General features: G+C 40.6%; 2 protein-coding genes across 4 annotated transcripts in view; both read left to right on the top strand.

The window, feature by feature from the left end:
• Positions 1 to 20,642, top strand: part of LOC118223771 (immunoglobulin superfamily member 3-like) — a 64,912-nt gene extending 44,270 nt beyond the window's left edge. Inside the window, exons 6-8 of one of the 2 annotated variants that reach the window (XM_035410742.1) lie at positions 19,131 to 19,238; positions 20,121 to 20,170; positions 20,302 to 20,642. In XM_035410742.1, coding sequence (XP_035266633.1) covers positions 19,131 to 19,238; positions 20,121 to 20,170; positions 20,302 to 20,430 — 287 coding nt within the window. In that variant the 3' untranslated portion in view covers positions 20,431 to 20,642. Of the gene's footprint in view, positions 1 to 19,130; positions 19,250 to 20,120; positions 20,171 to 20,301 lie in introns of both variants that reach the window. The other variant, XM_035410748.1, reaches the window with a different exon arrangement.
• The window catches only part of LOC118223778 (immunoglobulin superfamily member 3-like), a 55,730-nt gene that overhangs the window by 8,410 nt on the left and 26,154 nt on the right, over positions 1 to 21,166 (top strand). For both annotated transcript variants that reach the window (XM_035410762.1, XM_035410763.1), the window contains exon 2: positions 97 to 147. In XM_035410762.1, the coding sequence (XP_035266653.1) occupies positions 97 to 147 (51 nt within the window). The remainder of the gene's footprint in view (positions 1 to 96; positions 148 to 21,166) is intronic.

Below are 21,166 nucleotides of genomic sequence, written 5' to 3'. Positions count from 1 at the left end.
ACCTCAAGTCCTCCTTTTATCTGTACAGTTTGAGTTTTACAGCGCAGAGGACAAGCAGGGTCTCAGGCAGAGGAGCGTCTCTAGAGGAGAGTTCAGACACAGTGATGCCACCACTCTGTGCGATTCTTGTCCTTTTCAGCAAAGTCTGTAAGTGTATAACTGTTATTAACTTATAATCAGCCATAACTCTACTCAAGGATCGTATTTATACAGAAATTGATGGAATGTTTCTTTGTTTTTACTCCATTGTCAGTGATGCTGAAATATTGCTTTCTGTTGCATTTCAGATGGCCTATTTGGGAAGAATGTTGTCCAGCCTGAAGCGCTGGTGACAGCTCAGCTTGGAGAAACTGTGATGCTCCCGTGTTTTTTTCCTGTGCGAGATGTGCCCAATTACAGCTGGTATAAGCAACCTCTTGGACAGAACCCTCAGCTATTAGGAAGGATACGGAGCTATGAATCAGAAACTACATTTTACAATGAGTTTAAGAACAGTAAACGCTTCAGTGCTGAAGCAGCAAAGGGGAGCTTTAACCTGACTGTGTCACAAGTAGAGCCGTTGGATTCTGCAACATACTACTGTGCTCTTACAGTCATCAGAGAGCTCAGCTTTGGAAATGGAACCACTTTAATGGTGATGGGTAAATATGAAACTTGTTTTCTTTTTCCATAGCCTTATTTATTTATGAAACAAAAACAGTACAGAAACTCATCTTTGCATTGTTTTTGTCTCTGCCGAACATTTCTGAGTTTATACACAAGGAGCATTTCCAACACTGCCACAGCATTAGTTTGGGTCATAAAATTGTCATAAAATTGAAGCAGTCGACATTTTCACCCAACTGGAAGGGTCTTCCATGCATCTCCCATGTTAAAATATACACTCGTTAAATCTTGTTTAATTATACATTCTAATGGAAGGCTGCAAAATTTACATGCAAGAGGCAATTAATTCAATTGATCTCGTCCTTATACCCTTAGAGAAATAAGTGTTGCGCTTAGAACAACATGCTGACATAGCAGAGATATAATAAAATAAAAACTTGAATAGGTATTTAGAGTAAAGAATGGCAGGCATGCTGGTCTGTTTGTACTGTACTGTAATGTAGGAAAACATATCATGCCACTAGAAGTTTATCTCACTTGCATGGATGCTCACATGATACAGTAAGCTACACATACACATTTTGAGTTAAATCATGGCCCTCTTCATATCTGTTTTGTGAGAGTAACTGATTATAATTGGTGGACTCATCTTAAGCTGTTGGAATAACCTACAAATAATACCAAGTAATATTTATACAAAACTTACCCAGTACTCTACAATGGACAATTTTGTATTGCACTGAAATGAGAATTAAACTTTTACAGGGTCAGAGTCACACAGCAGGACAGTAGTACTGCAGCAGCCCGAGTCAGTGCAGCCGGGAGACTCTGTGACTCTGCAGTGTACAGTACGCACTGAGACCTGTGCAGGAGAACACAGTGTGTACTGGTTCAGACAGGGCTCAGGAGAGTCCCCTCCAGGAATCATTTACACCCATGGAACCAGGAGTCATGAGTGCCAGAGGAGCTCTGGGGCTGTGTCTCCCACACAGAGCTGTGTCTACAACTTCCCCAAGAGGAACCTCAGCCCCTCTGATGCTGGGACTTACTACTGTGCTGTGGGCACCTGTGGGGAGATCCTGTTTGGGAACGTGACCAAGCTGGACTTTCAGGGTAAGCTCATTTAAATGTATGTACGATTTAATAGTACAGTTAGTATAGATTCACATTTGTTATTTAATTAATAAGGAAAATATTTAGATTTGAATATAATTTTGATTGTAGCAACATCTCAATTTCATTCACAAAATCCTAAACAAATGTTTATATTTCAGGAGGTGAATTATCCAGGCTTGTCTGGCTCTCGATCATACGGACTGGAGTTCTCTGTTGCATGTTGCCCATATTTGTCCTCATCTATTGCAAAAAGGCATAAATAATAATGCTAATATGGGATTCATATCATTAAATCAGCCTGTATGTCATGTTCATATTAATATCTCCTTCTGGGTATTCTTTTTCTCCTTTCTCTTATTATTTAGATTTTTTTTTTCCCAGAGAACAATACCTGTTCCCAAATTAACCAGGTGTATTAATCCGAATGTGCTGTTCTGATAATGTTGGCAGAACAGCCTGAGACAGCTGATGTTACTCAAACAATGTAATGCAATTAAACTTAATTCCAGTCATTTGAAATGCATGGTTATGATTATGTTCCTTATACAGTACTCTGAAGTACTGAACCTTTTGAACACAGTCAGTTATAGCAGAAAGGATTTTGTCAACTTTAGTCAGAACCTGTAAACAAAAGCAACATTTCTCTCAGTCTACGGTAGCTGCTGGCTCTTTGTGAAGATGTCTTATTTTGGGCTGTTTGAGGAATCAAATGCATTCTTAGAGAAAACATGCACTTTGGAAAAAAAAAACTGCTATTCCAACATCTAAACAGAATTATTGCACATCACACACATAATATAATGACTCAATGATACAAATGAAAATATATTTCAATACAGAAAGTTCATGAACAGAACTTTGGTACTGAGAGGTAATGGTTTGCAAGCAGTAGCTTCAAACATACAGTTGAGACACAGTAACGATATCTTAAGACTGTTATCGCATTTCCTGTTTGTACAACAGAAATGTATCGTAGTGTGGTGCAGCCAATATTTTTGGTATTGGAAAAAACTTGTACTGATCAGTGACAGCAAAAGCTCATGCTTAACCTCCTATCACATATTCATGCAAACTGTATCTTATTGACATTTATTCATTTCCTCTAAGAGTTAATGCTAAATGCATAGAGGGCTGTGCCTTTAAAATAGGCCTGACGAGGGCCTGGTTACCATTCAGTCTGAGGTCTGTCTGTTCTGCCCAGTATTGTGACCAAGTGGCTTAGATACATTTGTGCAAAACAGAATAATCTGTCAGTTTCACACTATTTTAGGATTTTATTATTCGTTTTTAAATGTGCAACTTTCTTATATGCATCACATTGTACATGGAAAGGTTCCAGCATTAAATGTCTAATCAACTTTCATTTTGTCGAAGCTCAACTCAAAGTTAGGAGATGCTATAAAATTTGGAACGCTTGCTTGGAGCTAATTTAAGCTGCTTTAGCTTCATAGTGCTCATTAAGCTCGGAAGATTTTTAATTTTGCACTGAACATGCAGGGTTTACAGTGGCGTACAAGTTTAATGCGTACAAGAAAAAAAAAACAACAAGCCTATTGTGATTGTGACACACTTTTCTCTTTGGTTCATGTGGGTCTATAGCATGTTTGAAAGTGGACTGCCTTGCAAACAGGCCAGGGCTGTGTCCAGTTCTAAAGAGCTCCAAGAAGCTTCCAGAGAGAGTAGGAACCTGTGTCAGGGAGTAATGTAGCCCAGCCCCTCCCACTCTTACATAAATACACAAATATCAAGATCACTTTTCTAGTCAGGATTATTTTCCACAGTGCTACCATCATCATCATCATCATCATCATCATCGTTGTCGTCATCGTCATTGTTCACATCACCACCACCTCATCCTCATCATCATCATTATCATAATTCTCATACTTTTTTCACCTTATTCCATACAATTTGACAAAATGATTTAAATCGAATAATGCGATGAGTGTTTAATTATTCGGTGGTAAAAAGGTATTCTCCCCGGCAGCGGTACTTCCGGCTTGGTCAGACGTTCCTACAAACACAGCTGGCAGTGTTCGCGGGCGGGAAGCTGGTGAGGGTATGAGTCCTGATTGTTACATTAGCGACTCCTACCGGTTGGTCGGGGCACCTGTCCAGCAGGGAGGGGATCTGGGGGAGATAGAGTGAACCTCCGCACGCGTTACGCTCTCCCAGTGAAACTCCTCACTGTCAGGTGAAAAAGAGGCTGCTGGCGACTCCACATGTATCGGAGGAGGCATGTGTAGTCTATACTCTCCCCAGACAAACAGAAGGGTAGCGCATCAACCAGGACCGTGATACACAGGGAATTGGTATACCGACTAAATTTGGGAGAAAATGGGAGAAAAATGGCAACAAAAAAAGGTATTCTCTAATGAGAGTTTGAACAGCATTCATCAAGTGTGAAGTTAATGGCCTGCGACTGAATTAGTGTCAATCACTTCCTACATTTGGAGCCCTGCCCCACACAAGGTCATGATTTCATTTGTCAACAGATGTAATAGGCCAAGAGCTGTAGGGTCTGCTAGCTTTTGCTTTTACCTGGCACTTAATTGATCAATTAAAGCAGTTGATTACATGGTTAACTCAGGAATCACGCAGGCCCCAGTGACTCTAGGCTCCCAGTCTCCAGGGTCCCCCCCATAGCAACTTGAGAATACCCCAGACAATGAAGCCCAAGCAGCTGGAGGTGGTGGAGTTGGAGGCGGGTTCGCGATCGGCTCCGGTGGTGTTGTGTTGGGGGGGTGGCGGCTGTGCTGTGGGGTGTGGGGGTAGGGGGTGAGGAGTGAGGGGTTGTTGGGTGTGTGTGCGTGGGGGGGGGGGGGGGGGCGGCCTGGCGGGTGCATGTGCTAATACCATTGATGACCACTATATATACATATATATATATAAATATTTTTTTTTTTTACTAATTTTTTTAAATTATTTATTTATTTTTCTCTTTCTCTTCTTTGTTTGATTATTGGGTTTCTTTCCTCTTTTTCTGTTTTGTTCTGGTTTGATTAGGTCATTTTATTTTATGACAAAAAAACAAAAACAAAAAAAAACCAAAACAACAACACAGTTCCTGGTGTTTAATCCAGTGAGCATAAGCCAAACAGATCTATATATGGTATGTACAGTACAGCCACACAAGCAATTAGCTGCATTTGTTGTGAAATTCTATGAAGCTCTGATTCCAGATCCCTCAAGAATGGAAGTTTTGGGGCTTGATGTTCATGCTCTCACCCGCCCCCTGGTGTCAGGAGCTGGGAATGCACCCGTTCTCTGAGGAAGAGCGGTGAACATGTACTCAGCTGCTGTGTAGCATTAATCACACTGGACCCATTCTTTTGCATTTCACAGAGATGCCTGTGTTTTGTGACCATGATTCACATTTGAATGTAATTTGTCAAATAGTCAAAAAACAGGACAGGCTGCAGGTAGTGTGGTGGTGGGGTTGGTAGGGTCACAGTTATTCTGCTTGTGTATCTTAAGAGACTTAACATTTCCATAAAATACACACATTTTTATGGCTTTCAGAATGCTCTTGGGACAGATACTCTCTTGTTTAAGGGTAAAAGAATAAAATGCAGGCACTCAATGTCACATGGAGAGAAACTTTGGCTGACATGCTTCCTGCTCTGAGGTCACTGCACTGCTTATTGTTTCTGAAAGCTTTTGCACACGGCTCTCTCTTTCACTACAAGTATAATGTGTTTGTCTGTTTCAGACTGCTCTTGTTGTGGTGACAGGGGAGGTTCAGTTATTTTCCACTCACAGCCTTATACATTCAGCTCTACACACACCAGAGCTGCACAGGAAGACTGACCTGCACCTCCTCCCTCTCTCAGCGCTGAAACCACACTGACGCTTCAATCAAATTCACCCGCCTCACACCTCAGACCACCTTTCCATTACAACAGACCAGACAATAGAGGTTTAGAAAACAGTGCACTTTTATTTATAATCTGTCCCCAAGATTTAAAGATGCACTCAATAAGTCTTAAAACATTATTTAAAAATACTGAAATGATGTGAGCACAGAACATCTTGATCGTTCCCCTCTTTTTCCTGCCCTGATGGTACATTCCATGGTCATGTGACCAGCTGTGGTGACACGGGACAGTTTTCTTGACTCCTTCAGGACATGCAGTATTCTTCATAATGAATGTACGTGCTGAGTAAGGTGTGGAGCAGAATGGGGCGGTTGACTATCAGGATGTGAGTTTGTAGGTAAGAGGGAAGAGAGAGTGCGTGCCTGTCTGTGTGTAGGTGTGTGTGTGTGTGTGTGACCAAAGAGAGCAGTATCCCAGAAAGTTAAATTCCATTGTATACTGGGGGGCAGGGCAGTATTAATTATGGTTGGTTTGGCCTGACTCTCTGGCCACTGACTCAAACAAAACCCCTGTGCTCTGCCTTTGTGGTTTCCTCTGCATGCACCCCTTTCATATGGTACCTGGTCCCTCCATCTCTGTCTCTCTCTTTCTTCCTTTCTTCCTCTCTCTCTGTCTCTCTCTCTCTCTCTTTCTCTTTCTCTCTCTCATGTTTGTCTCCTCTGGTACTTCAGAGGGGGCAGAACTATATTTGCTCTTTTGAGATAATCAGTGATTCAGTTTTGTTTTGAGGAATAATTCATTCCTCAGCACTCTGATCAGAGGGCCTATCAGAAATCCGTCTCAGACAGTTCGAAAGCTTTCTAATCATGGACTTTCTTTAGCCATTTTTTTTCCACCGAGCTAGCGAGCCAATTTTAACAAGATGTGAGCTAATTTAAATAATATACTGTAGACTGGGTGCAACTTCTTGATTGCAAGACTGCAAATGAAAAGTGGGGCAGGGTCCAAAGGATCATTCTTGAGAGACAATGCAAATTTATTCCAAAGGTAAGGGCAAGTAAGTTGAATAAGCAGTCACACAAGTGGATGAACAAAGTCAACATTCCCCCACCCCCCAAACAAACTTTAAAACACAAGAGCAACCCTTCAGAAAAAATATTCTCTGGGACTGTGAGCAAGGCCCTTTCATAAGGCCCTGTGATCAGGCAATGGGGAGCAGCTGGCCTAATTACAATGAGCCACACCTGCCCCCCTGCCTGTGAGAAGGGCCGGTGCTGTCCATGGTCCTGGTTCGAAACATCATTTCTGCACAAGTTAAACACATGAGGTCAGCTAACCGTGCAGAGTACAGTAGCCTAATCACGCCCCCATATGGAAGTCGAGCTTTGTCGAACCCACATGAATCCCAGGTCACGACCAGGGCTGTGGACCCAGGTCAGGTAATGTGCGAGTTGACCCATTCACACCAACTGCAAATGTGGTTTTACTTGAGTCATTGCTTTGGTGAGAAAGGGGCATTAGGTAATGGTTGCTTGCTTTCAGACCTCACCTAGCTGCCCCCCCCCCCTTACTGTGACAGTAAAGCTTAACAGACTCAAGACCAAGACAGCAGCCCAGCACAGCTTCCCCCCACCCCCCCTCACCACACCTCTCTGCCTCTACAACAGCCTTTTCCCCTTTTCCTTTTGTTGTGAACATAAAATAGATTTTTTCCACCAGACCTTACCTCATCTTGCCTCATCCTGCACTACACTACAAACACAAATACACTCAGATATACACACAAGCACAAGCACACACACACACATATACACAAACACAAACAAATACACATGCAGTAAGCGTACATACACACACACAAACACACACACGTGCACACACCCGCAAAGACACATGGACAGACATGCAAACATAAATATGCAAACCCACATGAGCAAACACAAACACACAGACACACTCATACATACTCATGCATGCACACACATACACGTACACAAGCACAAACATGAATGCGCACGCATACACTGTAAATGATGGCTTATGAAGCACAGAAATGCTTGCGCTCTCGCATTCACACACACACACACACACACACACACACACATTCATGCACACACACGCAGACACACACACACACATACACAAGCACAAATCCATACATAACCGTACACCTACATGGTAAATGTTAGCTCGTGAAGCACAGAAATGCAACTCCAGCATTGCCGATGGATGTGGAGCTATAGGTTCAGTGAAAGACACACTTCTCCCTCCTCTGTGTGATTATTTTCATGTAAACTACGTAAAATGTAAAATTTGCCATTTTATGGAGAGTTCCACATGATTACAATACATAAATAACAACTGTATATACATAACACATAAAAAAGGGAATAATTGCAAGGGTTTTCTTGTGTTCCTCTGCAAGTGCTCATTTGCAGATGTTTGTCACCCTATAATTTCCTTCATTGAGCAGCCAATCAAATCTGTCTTTGACATGTGACCTCCTACGGTTCAGAGATTCACTGGAAATTATTACCTCAAGTCCTCCTTTTATCTGTACAGTTTGAGTTTTACAGCGCAGAGGACAAGCAGGGTCTCAGGCAGAGGAGAGTCTGTAGAGGAGAGTTCAGACACAGTGATGCCACCACTCTGTGCGATTCTTGTCCTTTTCAGCAAAGTCTGTAAGTGTATAACTGTTATTAACTTATAATCAGCCATAACTCTACTCAAGGATCGTATTTATACAGAAATTGATGGAATGTTTCTTTGTTTTTACTCCATTGTCAGTAATGCTGAAATATTGCTTTCTGTTGGATTTCAGATGGCCTATTTGGGAAGAATGTTGTCCAGCCTGAAGCGCTGGTGACAGCTCAGCTTGGAGAAACTGTGATGCTCCCGTGTTTTTTTCCTGTGCGAGATGTGCCCAATTTCAGCTGGTATAAGCAACCTCTTGGACAGAAGCCTCAGCTATTAGGAAGGATACGGAGCTATGAATCAGAAACTACATTTTACAATGAGTTTAAGAACAGTAAACGCTTCAGTGCTGAAGCAGCAAAGGGGAGCTTTAACCTGACTGTGTCACAAGTAGAGCCGTTGGATTCTGCAACATACTACTGTGCTCTTACAGTCATCAGAGAGCTCAGCTTTGGAAATGGAACCACTTTAATGGTGATGGGTAAATATGAAACTTGTTTTCTTTTTCCATAGCCTTATTTATTTATGAAACAAAAACAGTACAGAAACTCATCTTTGCATTGTTTTTGTCTCTGCCGAACATTTCTGAGTTTATACACAAGGAGCATTTCCAACACTGCCACAGCATTAGTTTGGGTCATAAAATTGTCATAAAATTGAAGCAGTCGACATTTTCACCCAACTGGAAGGGTCTTCCATGCATCTCCTATGTTAAAATATACACTCGTTAAATCTTGTTTAATTATACATTCTAATGGAAGGCTGCAAAATTTACATGCAAGGGGCAATTAATTTAATTGACCTCGTCCTTATACCCTTAGAGAAATAAGTGTTGCGCTTAGAACAACATGCTGACATAGCAGAGATATAATAAAATAAAAACTTGAATAGGTATTTAGAGTAAAGAATGGCAGGCATGCTGGTCTGTTTGTACTGTACTGTAATGTAGGAAAACATATCATGCCACTAGACGTTTATCTCACTTGCATGGATGCTCACATGATACAGTAAGCTACACATACACATTTTGAGTTAAATCATGGCCCTCTTCATATCTGTTTTGTATAACTGATTATAATTGGTGGACTCATCTTAAGCTATTGGAATAACCTACAAATAATACCAAGTAATATTTATACAAAACTTACCCAGTACTCTACAATGGACAATTTTGTATTGCACTGAAATGAGAATTAAACTTTTACAGGGTCAGAGTCACACAACAGGACAGTAGTACTGCAGCAGCCCGAGTCAGTGCAGCCAGGAGACTCTGTGACTCTGCAGTGTACAGTACGCACTGAGACCTGTGCAGGAGAACACAGTGTGTACTGGTTCAGACAGGGCTCAGGAGAGTCCCCTCCAGGAATCATTTCCACCCATGGAACCAGGAGTGATGAGTGCCAGAGGAGCTCTGGGGCTGTGTCTCCCACACAGAGCTGTGTCTACAACTTCCCCAAGAGGAACCTCAGCCCCTCTGATGCTGGGACTTACTACTGTGCTGTGGGCACCTGTGGGGAGATCCTGTTTGGGAACGTGACCAAGCTGGACTTTGAGGGTAGGCAAAAAATCACTGACATAGTCAGTGAAAGCACTATTTTAGTGCATTCAGATTTTTTAAAAGTTCAGTCTTTTTTTTCTTCTTCCAAGGCTAGGGCTAAATGAGTATCAAATAATTTCAACCAGTAGAACATACATACTTCATCTGACATTATTTGATGACTGTATAATATTCCCTAATTTATTTTTATGTTGCTAGATATCAGTTGTTTATCGTTGCTCATTGTGATTCTCTTTGTGATGCAGATTAGCTCTCTGGGCAGGTTATCACTGTCAGTGTCTTATTATGTTCTTATTAACCCTTTGAAGGTTTTTAAAAATGTTTTGTAGGTTGTTTGTGACTTTAAAAAAAAATATTCTATAGTCAGTGTTCTAGAACTCCATTACTTTCAATGATCAGTAGTGATTGTTACATCAGCATTAAAATGTTCAGTTTAGGCACGATCTAATCACATATGATATTTGTGATCTCACATCTCACAAGGTTAATATTGCTCATGAATGGCGCTATACTAAATTATGTTTTAAAATATCAGGGAATGGACATCTTCCTCTTTATTGCTTGGCGGGAGCTTTGACGTTGAGCATGGTCCTAAATATTGTCCTCGCTCTGAACAGGAGAAAAAACTGTGAGAAGTGCAAAGGTAGGAGACAAATTTATCGATGTGTGCTATAAGCCACAAGGTTGTTGTTGTTGTTTTTTTTTTTTTTACAATGTATTTACTATAGAATATTTGGTCAATCAAATCAGACTAGTATAAAACATACAGGATCATAAAACTCAATATCATAAAGGATGTCAAACTAAAAATGTGCACTGTGTTTAGTGTTTGTGCAAAATAATTGGTTTAGTGTTAGGGTTGAGGTTGGCAATGAATTTGTCATGTAAGGCCATTTCATAAATAGCATGCAGAAATGCGTACAGAAACTTCACCTTGCTTTACAGAACTGTTGCATACAGTCGGGGGGCAGTTCTGTAAAACAAGGTGAAGTTGCTCCATTGGTGCAAATGGCTGTCCCCCTCTACCTTTACTTATGTGCAACATATGCACACATACAGTATTACATGTAAAAGCAAGCCAGATCTCACTTGAATTTATCACACTTCAGCTTCTGATATTGACGCCTATATTATACATTGGTTTTATTTTTTTTTGTATTTGTGTTTGGTATCCAGCTGGTCCTAAAATTATAGACACAACAGCTGTGATGTGACAAACCCTTGATTATGAAAATAAAATTGCTCTTAAGCTAACGGCAGTAAAAAAAAGTCTAGAATAAATATAATTTTCTGGCCTCCAAACGAATTGAAGTATTTTTCAAGTGATGTGAAATTGCCGTTAAAGCCTATCCCTTTTCCCCATTGAAAGATATATGCATAAAATATATACTCTCTTTATATATATATATATATATATATATATTATTATTATTATTATTATTATTATTATTATTATTATTATTATTATATATCACTATATTAAAAACACAACTACTACTATGGCTATGAATAATAATAATAATAATAATAATAAGAAGAAGATGATTATGAAGAAATAGCTTTATTATTATACATCCTTAAAAATCACCGCATATATTATTTGCGTAATTAATTTCAGACAACCTCCAGTGGTTAAAATCTTATTTTACTGAAACAGGGTCTGCATCAAACAACCAGATGTCCAGAGAAGACTTGTCAAGAAAACAGGTACAAATATCATGTTGTGAAGTACATTTTAAAAACTAAAATATACTATTTCTGTGGTGAACGTACTGTTAAGAATGGGGAATAATCATGTTTGTTGCATCCTCTTAGTGTCAAGAGGAGGCAATGAATTACGCTGCTTTGACTTTCACCACCAAGAAACCCAAAGTGAGGCGGAACAAGAGGGAAGCGGAGAAAGAAACGGTTTACTCAGATATGAGATTTGGAGACCGCGAGTGAAGCTTTCCATGAAGAATTCATCACATGAATAATCGCCCTTAATCGAACATTTCCTCACTAGCATTGGTGAACATTATACTATGGGGCTGTAAATGAGATACTTATGGTCTTGTTTTTTTAGACTAAGAGCCCCTTTGAGCTGTGCTTGTCAATAGCTGTGCACTTGCTTAAATTAATCTGTTTTTCAAAATAAATGAAGTAAAATATGTAAAAATTGTTTACTGATGTGCCTGTGTTCTGACGTGAAAACATCAGTTAAATGTTGCTTAGCATTGCTTAATCTTGCTCAGACAGCTTAAGGCAGCCATGTAGTACAATGGTTAGGGAACAGAATGAGTAACCTGATTCTGAGGTGATGCACTGCCCTTACCCTTAAGAAAGGCCATTAACCCAAATGTCTTCAGTCTGTATTGAGCAGTGTAAAATAAAACTGTGTGCACTTATAAAATTGTGTAAGTCACTCTGTGTAAAGGTGCCCTAACCCTGCTAAATGTTAAACAGAGATGGGAGTAAATCATTAGGACTTCAATTCGCTGATTCAAAATAATTGTAGTGTTTTGCAATGTAGACGTTTTGTTGTTCAGAAGAAGTCAGGGATGAAGGTAGGCAGCTGATCATTTATTTCGTGGTTCACAGGCATTGTTTCAGCTGGGGAAAGTTTCCAACTATTTCCCCAACTGTTTATGAAAGGTCAAATTCTGTCCCTACCACATTTCATAAGGCACAATAGTCATCACATACAGTGGTGTGCAATAGTTTGGCCACTGCTGGTCAAATAGCATGTCTTGATGATTTGATTAATGAAAAGAAACACCGTTCTGTCTATCCCATCCCTATCCCAGCTGAGAATGGGCTGCCCCTCTATCGCCCTGTTCCTCCTGAGACTTCTTTCCATGGGGAAGTTTTTTTTGCCTCCATCCGGTTTTTAAATTTTTTAAATTTTTTAACCTCCATTGCTCCTTGGAGGTCCAGGCCTAGTTTTGCCAAATTTTTATTTCTGGTTCCGACTTAAGCATTCTTATGTCACTGCCTCCCACTACAAATAAAACTGAATTGAATTGAATTGACTTGAGAAGATTAACTTAAGGCCTGATAAGTCACCCAATTTTTGAGACCTTTTCAAAAAAGTATTTCTGGATCAAATGGAAGGGTGTCCAAACCTTAACGCGTGTCACATTTACTGTTTTACGTCTTTCGATTTATTAAATTTACCAAGAACAAATGGTTATTAAAATCAAGAGAAATATGTCATGCACCCTGCAGAGGCTGTGTTAACTTACTTTCACTTAGCAATCCATGCTCCTGCATGTTTTAGAACAGCTGGACATGCTTTCTGAAGACTAGGCCTCTTGCTAGCAGAGCCCTCCCTGTACCTTGAGAAACAAAAGCACTTCCTGTATGCACAGCGACAGCTTTCTTGTGTTCTCAGTTACTGATGCTCTGCTGTTCATTTTAGAACAACTGGGCACATGTTCAGACAGAATGACTCAGTGGCAGATTCCTTCCTGTGTACAGGGACAGACCATGAACAGACTCCACATGTTCATGCACTTCCTGCTGAGATGCCTGTCAGGTGTTCACAGGGGCCGATAATCTAGAGAACAAGGAGAGAATAATGCCCTTACCCAGGCTGGACATACTACTGTAACAAGAGTAATTATATATACATGTGAGTGGTGTTTTATTCAATGTGTTGATTAAGATCGCAAACATTGGAATTGCTTATTGTCATTGAAAGCTTTTGCACACAGATCTCATTTTCATTACCAGCGAAATGAGTTTGTTTGTTTCAGACTGCTCTGTTGTGGTGACAGGGGAGGTTCACTCACATTTTTCACTCACAGCCTTATACATTCAGCTCTACACACACCAGAGCTGCACAGGAAGACTAACCTGCTGCACAGAGCTATGTTCACACCTCCCTCTCGATCAACCTCACGCCTCAGTCCACCTTTCCATTACAACAGACCAGAAAAGAGAGGCCTAGAAGTGCACTTATATTTCAAAAGAAAAATACTAATAATCTGTCTTCGAGTTTCCAAATACAGCACACAAATTGGAGGGACAAAAGGTCTGTATTGCTCCCTATTGTTAAAGAGGCCTTTTCACTTTTCTGTCCTATATTCATCATCATTTGCATGTTTTATGATGTTGCTTTTTATGTTGGCCTTACACTAGGAGACTTCTAGACAACTAAAATCTGACACACACTCACATTGGCTGTTGGCAGTGTAGGATTATAAAGTGCACCGGTGACCATAACAAACCTTCTTAGCCAAGAATGAAAAAAAACTTATGATAATATTAAACACGGTTGATGCTATCGGAATGGTCAAGACGAGAAAGAGACTGTCACAAACTCTGTTGGAGGCGTCTTAATGCAGTCTCATACTAAATATGAGTCACGACTGGAGCGTGCCCCGACTGGGGTGAGACTGGCACGATTTGCATGTTAAAAAATGCATGTAGTTCAGAGTTTTAACAGTAGGGTGCAGCACAGCGCAGTCGTGCATCATTTATATATATATATATATATATATATATATATATATATGATGTTATGACCTCCATATTATGCTGATGGATAATTCTGATATTAACATCTGAAAGTTTTAGGGTTCAAACCATGTTCATCTGATTGTGCTGATTTGGATGTATATAAACACTTTGTGCACAGATTTTTTTATAAACCAGGTGCATAAAATGGCCAGTAAAGTGCAACAATAGGATTCAAATATATGTGACGTTCAATAAGTGACAAAAAAAAAAAAAAGAAATTACTGAAGTGATGTGATGAAGTTTTTCTGCACAAATCAGATGCATTGAAACACAGAGCATCTCAATCATTTCCCTCCTTTTCCCGCCCTGATGATGCATTCCATGGTCATGTGACCAATCGTAGCGTCAGGGATCTTAAGAAAGTTCTTGACTCATTCAGGCCCTGCAGTCTGCATAATGAATGTGTGTGCTGAGTAAGGTGAGGAGTGGAATGGATTCATATAAAACAATCTTTGAATCATGGGGCGTTTTATTTACTGTAACCGACTACGAGTGCATTGGTGAGGGAGAAGGGTGTGTGTGTGTGTGTGTGTGTGTGTCTGTGTGTGTGTGTGTGTGTGTGTGTGTGTGTGTGTGTGCGTGTGTGTGTGCGTGTGTGTGTGGGTGCGTGTTTTTCAGAAACTCACCACCAAAGAGAAGTCAGTATTAATTATAGTCTGGTACTGTTTTTGTTTCCTGTTTATAACCTCTTTCCCTTTGAGAGCACGCTAGAGATCACGCTCTGAGACCTGCTTGCTGGTCTGAGGGGGGTTTTTGCACAATGCTGGAGGTGCTGCTCTCTCTCTGTGGTTTTGTCTGACTCTCTGGCCACTGACTCAAAACAAAACCTCTGTGCTCAGCCTTTGTGGTTTCCTCTGCATGCACCCATTTCATACGTCACCTAGTACCTCCTCCCCACGCCCCACCCCACCTCCCCATCTCTCTCTCTCTCTCTCTCTCTCTCTCTTTCTCTCTCTCTCTCGTCTCCTGTGGTACTTCAGAGGGGGCAGAGCTATTTGTGCTCTTTTGGGGTAATCATAAGTTACATGCTCATTTTTAAAGAGGAATAGTACATTATCCCAGTGCTCAGATCGGAGGGCTTTCATAAATCCTACACAAACAATTTGGAAGCTTTCTATTCAAGGTCTTCCTTCAGCCATTTTGTTAACTTTCACCAACCTCAAGCCACCCTGTTTCTACAATAGGGCGTTTAACCATGTTACGAATGTAAACATTGTGATTCAATTCTTGATGAAGATTAGTATCCAAAGACTCTTTATTGATTTATTTACCCTTGTAGCCCTTGTGATGCAGTGCTGGGGGTGGCCACTCTGTCGCGTCACAAATAAAAGACACGTATGAGCAAGGCCCTTTAATAAGGCCCAGTGATCAGGCAATGGGGAGCAGCTGGCCTAATTACAATGAGCCGCACCTGCCCCCCCGCCTGTGAGAAGGGCCGGTGCTGTCCATGGTGCTGCAGCTCTCCCAGGTTGATGGAAGGCCTGGATGCTGGAGGGACAGCACACCATCACCCTTCCTGGCATCACAACCGGCACACTGCAGTCTCCTCACATAACTCCCCTAGTCCCCACTCTGGGAACTCTACCTATACCTAACGCATAAAATCCAGCATGATGCTTTGTTGTAATGAATAGGCTCAAAAATGTGGGCCTCTAATTCTGAAACGCTACACAATTCACACCTGGGCAACTGCAATAGGATATGAAATCACAATGCCTGGAAAATTTCACTCGCTGTTAAAGCAACATCTAAATTAGTTTAACAAAATATCTGCTAAGGCAACGGGATCAGAATCCCACCCCTGTTCACCTACGGGCAGTGCTGACTCCTACTGTCCCGTTCCACAGCAGGGACTTTGAGCACCATGAACAGTGCTGGCAGGACCAGGAGAAACTTCACCACCCTGCTCTCCACTGAAACCTGGACAGCTCCATGAGGGCCAATTATTGAATAAGGCAGCCAATAGCTCTATGGACATCACATGACACAATCTGTGCACACACAATGAACTGTACTATTCGAAGCACACGCACGCACACACAAGCATACCCACACACATACTGTGCTTCGCTCACACACACACACATACACACATGCATATTAGCACATATACATATCCACATCAATACATAAACATATAACAAGGCTTGCACACAACCACACACAGACACACACACACACACATGCAAACACATGAACACACCCACAAGCAAACACACATCCAAACATATGCATGCAAACACACACATGCAAGTATATACACACACGCACACATAAACATGCATATGAGCACATACAGGCACACACACTACTCACATGCATGCACCCACACATAACCACAGAAACACACACACACACACAAACACAGTTATATCACAACAGGAAATGGTACCCCAGAAGCCATGTCGGCTTACGTCTGATCAGGGATCAAATGAACCAATCAGAGAAGCCCGTCATTGCTGGTGGATGCGGAGCTATTGGTTCAGAGTAAGACACTCTTATTCTCCCTCCTCTAATCAAATGAAGAAAAAAAAGTGTGGCTTGTGGATGGGAACACAGTGCAGTGGGTGGTGCCTTCTTTTGGTTAAAATGCTAAGCCAACATCCACGCTCGTTATTGCACAAATCTTAATTAATCTTATTAGAGGTTCTATGGTACATTTTCACAAAGAAAAGACAGTGTGGTCAAGCCGTGACCCTCTCGTCATCATGGTTACATTGCCCGAATGAATCCTCGCCCTCTGAAGTTTTGTGATAAAGCTGGTGTCCGTGGAGTATCCTGGCGGGGGTCACAAGTCAGTAGGCATTGAGGTGCAGTTTCTAACGGTGGGGTTATTCTCAATGTATACTATTCCAAACTTTATGAAGAGTTCCACGTGATCCTTCATTAACCAGGTCAGTCAGCTGAGAACAAATTTACATTTACAATGACAACCTGTCATGATCATAACACATGAAATAAAAATGTAAATAATGACATGGGTTTTCTTTTGTTGCACTGAGGGTGTTCATTTGCTGATCTTTGTCATCCAATAATTTGCCCTATTGAACAGCCAATCAAATCTGTCCCTGACATGTGCCCTCCTACTGTTCAGTGAATCGCTGGAAATTATCACCTCAAGTCCTCCTCTTATCTGTACAGTTTGAGTTTTACAGCGCAGAGGACAAACAGGGTCTCAGGCAGAGGAGCGTCTCCAGAAGAGGAGTGTTCAGATACAGTGATGCCACTACTCTACTGTGCTATTCTTGTGTTCTTTAGCAAAGTGTGTAAGTGTATTATTATCATTGACTTATCAGCCAAAAGAACTTCTTCACAACTTCAGTTCAGTGCTATTTACTCAGAGACTGAGAGTGGAGTGTTTCCCATTTTCAGTGAAGCTGAAATTTTCCTTTCTGTTTTAATCCAGATGGTCTGCTTGGGAAGAATGTAGTTCAGTCTGACGCACTGGTGACAGCTCAGCTTGGAGAAAATGTGACTCTCTCATGTATCTATGATTTAGCTGAAATTCCAGCTGTCAGCTGGATAAAGCAGCCTTTTGGACAGAAGCCTCAGCTTGTAGCAATAATAATGAGCCCTACATCTGATGCTATGTTTGTGAATCAATTTAAAAACAGTAAACGCCTCAGTGCTAAAGGAACAAAGGGGACCTCTACCTTGACTGTGTCACAAGTAGAGCTGTCGGATTCTGCAACATACTACTGCGCCATTACACTCTTCAATGAGATCAGCTTTGGAAATGGAACTACTTTAATGGCGATGGGTAAATATGAATCTTAATCCAAGTCTTATACTTTTTCATGTACAGGATTTTTTAGAAGCTGAATTTTAATTTATCATAAGACGTTTCTTTCGTAGGGTCATTCAAGCTCTGAGTTCTGTGTCCACGTTTTGGTTAAGCAATTTTAATATATTAAGGTTGGTTATTAATTAAGATACTTCATGTTCAGCCAAAGTCATTGATACAAAGTCAGAAATAAACATTTTCTCATTACATATGGGAAAATAATACTAACTGATATGACATGTACACAATTGTCATCAATTCAATTCAAATAAATACTAAATCAAAGTTTTTGTTGTTGTACAGAATAAATATCCGTGTGTACTTGTGAATCATAGGTATGGAAAAATAGTGATTGAGTCCAGGCATATATAGTGTAATATTTTTAATTATCAAACTTCAGGTTCAGAGTCAGACAGCAGGGCAGTAGTACTGCAGCAGCCCGAGTCTGAGTCAGTGCAGCCAGGAGACTCTGTGACTCTGCAGTGTACAGTACACACTGAGACCTGTGCAGGAGAACACAGTGTGTACTGGTTCAGACAGGGCTCAGGAGAGTCCCGTCCAGGAATCATTTACACCCATGGAACCAGGGGTGATGAGTGCCAGAGGAGCTCTGGGGCTGTGTCTCCCACACAGAGCTGTGTCTATAACTTCCCCAAGAGGAACCTCAGCTCCTCTGATGCTGGGACTTACTACTGTGCTGTGGCCACCTGTGGGGAGATCCTGTTTGGAAACGTGACCAAGCTGGACTTTGAGGGTAAGCAAAATAATTGCTCACATAGTCAGTGAAAGCGCCGTCTTACTTTTGCAAGGCAAGGGCTAAATGATGTATTAAATCATATCAACCAGTAGAGCACACAGACTTCATCTGGTATAAGTGGATTATTGTTGCATCTGCTAATTTATTTTTATATTGTAAGTTGTTAATTGTTATCCATTTTTATTCTCATGCGGATACGTTTTTTGGACAGGTGTCACTACCAATGTCTTGTTATGCTCTTATTAATATTACGCATGCAGGTTGTTATACTAAATCTTGCTTTTAAAATGTCAGGGAACAAACATCTTCCTCTTTATTGCTTGGCGGGAGGTTTGACGTTGAGTGTGATCCTAAATGTTGTCCTCGCTCTGAAATGGAGAAAAAGCAGTGAGATTTGCAAAGGTAAGAGAGAGGTAAGTTATCCATGTGTGGAATATGCCAGTGTATTTTTTCAAGTTATCTTCGCTCAAATTTTTATTTCATCAAATCCAACTGGTGTGTAACACACAAGACCACAAAATATACACATTATCTTAAAGAGCTTGGAGTCAATGAAAAATGTGAACTTAATGTGAAAATACGTTAAGTATTTGGCTTTCAAATTTTGACAAATTTGTCATGTGTATGTAAAGCCATTTTCTAAATAGCATGCAGTAATAATTATATGCAGACCCTATTAAACAGCATCATGTTGTTACTCCATTGGTGCAGATGATCAGATGACTCCCACTACTAGGTTTGCGTAACTTATGCACACAGATCACATGTAAACTAAAGCCAAATCTCACTTGAATTTATAACATTGTAGTTTCTGATATTGACCTCAAAAATGTATTGGTACCCAGCTAGCACTAAGTAAATTATAGACACTACAGCTATGATGTGACAATCCCTCAGTTATGAAAATAAAATTGCTCTCAAGAAAAAGGCAGTAAAAATTGTCCAGATTAAGGCAGAATTTTCTGGCCTCCAAACAAATTGAAATATATTTCAGGTGATGTTTAATCTTCATTGAAGCCCCGTTTCCCTGGCGATTATATAATAGATGTACTCCTCAGATATACAGTGTAGTACTTCTTGTTGGAATGGCAACTTATGGCAAGTCTTACTGTGGTGAATATAATTTACTATATGAAAAACACTACTACCACTACTGCTACTACAGCAATTAATAATAATAATAATAATAATAATAATGAGAGGAAGAAGAGAAGAAGAAGAAGAGCTTTCTTATTTGAGTGTGCACCAACCACCAGTGATTTACATTTTAATTTTACTAAACAGGGTCTACATCAAACAGCCAAGTGTCCAGAGAAGACTTGTCAAGCAAACAGGTATAAATATTATTTTGTAAAAAAAGATTTTTAAGAAAACTAACTACCTAACTAATGAACACAATCGCAGTGTTGAGTATCCTGGTAAAATGCTCATCAGAATGGGAAGTAATCATATGTTTTCCTTTCAGTGTCAAGATGAAGCAATGAATTACGCTGCTTTGACTTTCACCACCAAGAAACCCAATGTGAGGAGGAACAAGAGGGAAGTGGAGAAAGAAACGGTTTACTCAGATATGAGATTTAGAGACCGCGAGTGAAGCTTTCCATAAAAAAATCTTCATTTTCAGATCTGTGATCTTCACCACAAGATTTCCTCACCAGAACTGGTAAACATTATAATACGTGGCTGACAAAAACAGTTACAGGATTTGCCTTGTCTTAAAATATGGGCCTCTTCAAGCTGTGTTTGTTCTTAAATTCTGCTGTTCTTCAAATAAATAAACAAATGTTAAAACCTAAAAAAATTGTACACAGACGTGTCTGTCTGGCTGGACAGTCTCAGTTAAATGGTGCTCATTGTTGCTAAACCTTGCTTTGTTTAGGGCATCAGTGTAGTTCAATGGTTAGGGAACAGGACGTGTAACCCAATTCTCAGGTGATGCAATGCCCTTGTACTCTTGAGCAAGGCTGTTAACCCGAATGACTTCAGTATATACCCAGCTCTATAAAAAGAAACGGCGTACACATATAAAATTGTGCAAGGCACTCTATGAAAGGCAAATTCTGTCCCTACCACTTTTTGTAAAATATTGTAGTCACAAAATGCTGAGGTGTGGAAAAGTTTGGCCACTGAAGGTCAAATTACAAACGACATCTTGTTGATTGTATTAGTGAAAAGAAGTTTATCCATCCATTATCTCTACCCGCCTATCCTGGGCAGGGTCACGGGGGGTGCTGGAGCCTATGCCCGGCTTTATAGATTGAAATTTGGCACATGCAAAGCCTTGGGCTCCTCGTCAGCACTTAGTAACACCTCCTTTGGTGAAAATCACA

Source organism: Anguilla anguilla, chromosome 3 (assembly GCF_013347855.1).
Source record: "Anguilla anguilla isolate fAngAng1 chromosome 3, fAngAng1.pri, whole genome shotgun sequence".
Taxonomy (NCBI): Eukaryota; Metazoa; Chordata; class Actinopteri; order Anguilliformes; family Anguillidae; genus Anguilla; species Anguilla anguilla.
Note: the sequence above shows the minus strand (reverse complement) of the source record. Positions and strands in the feature narration are given on the sequence as shown.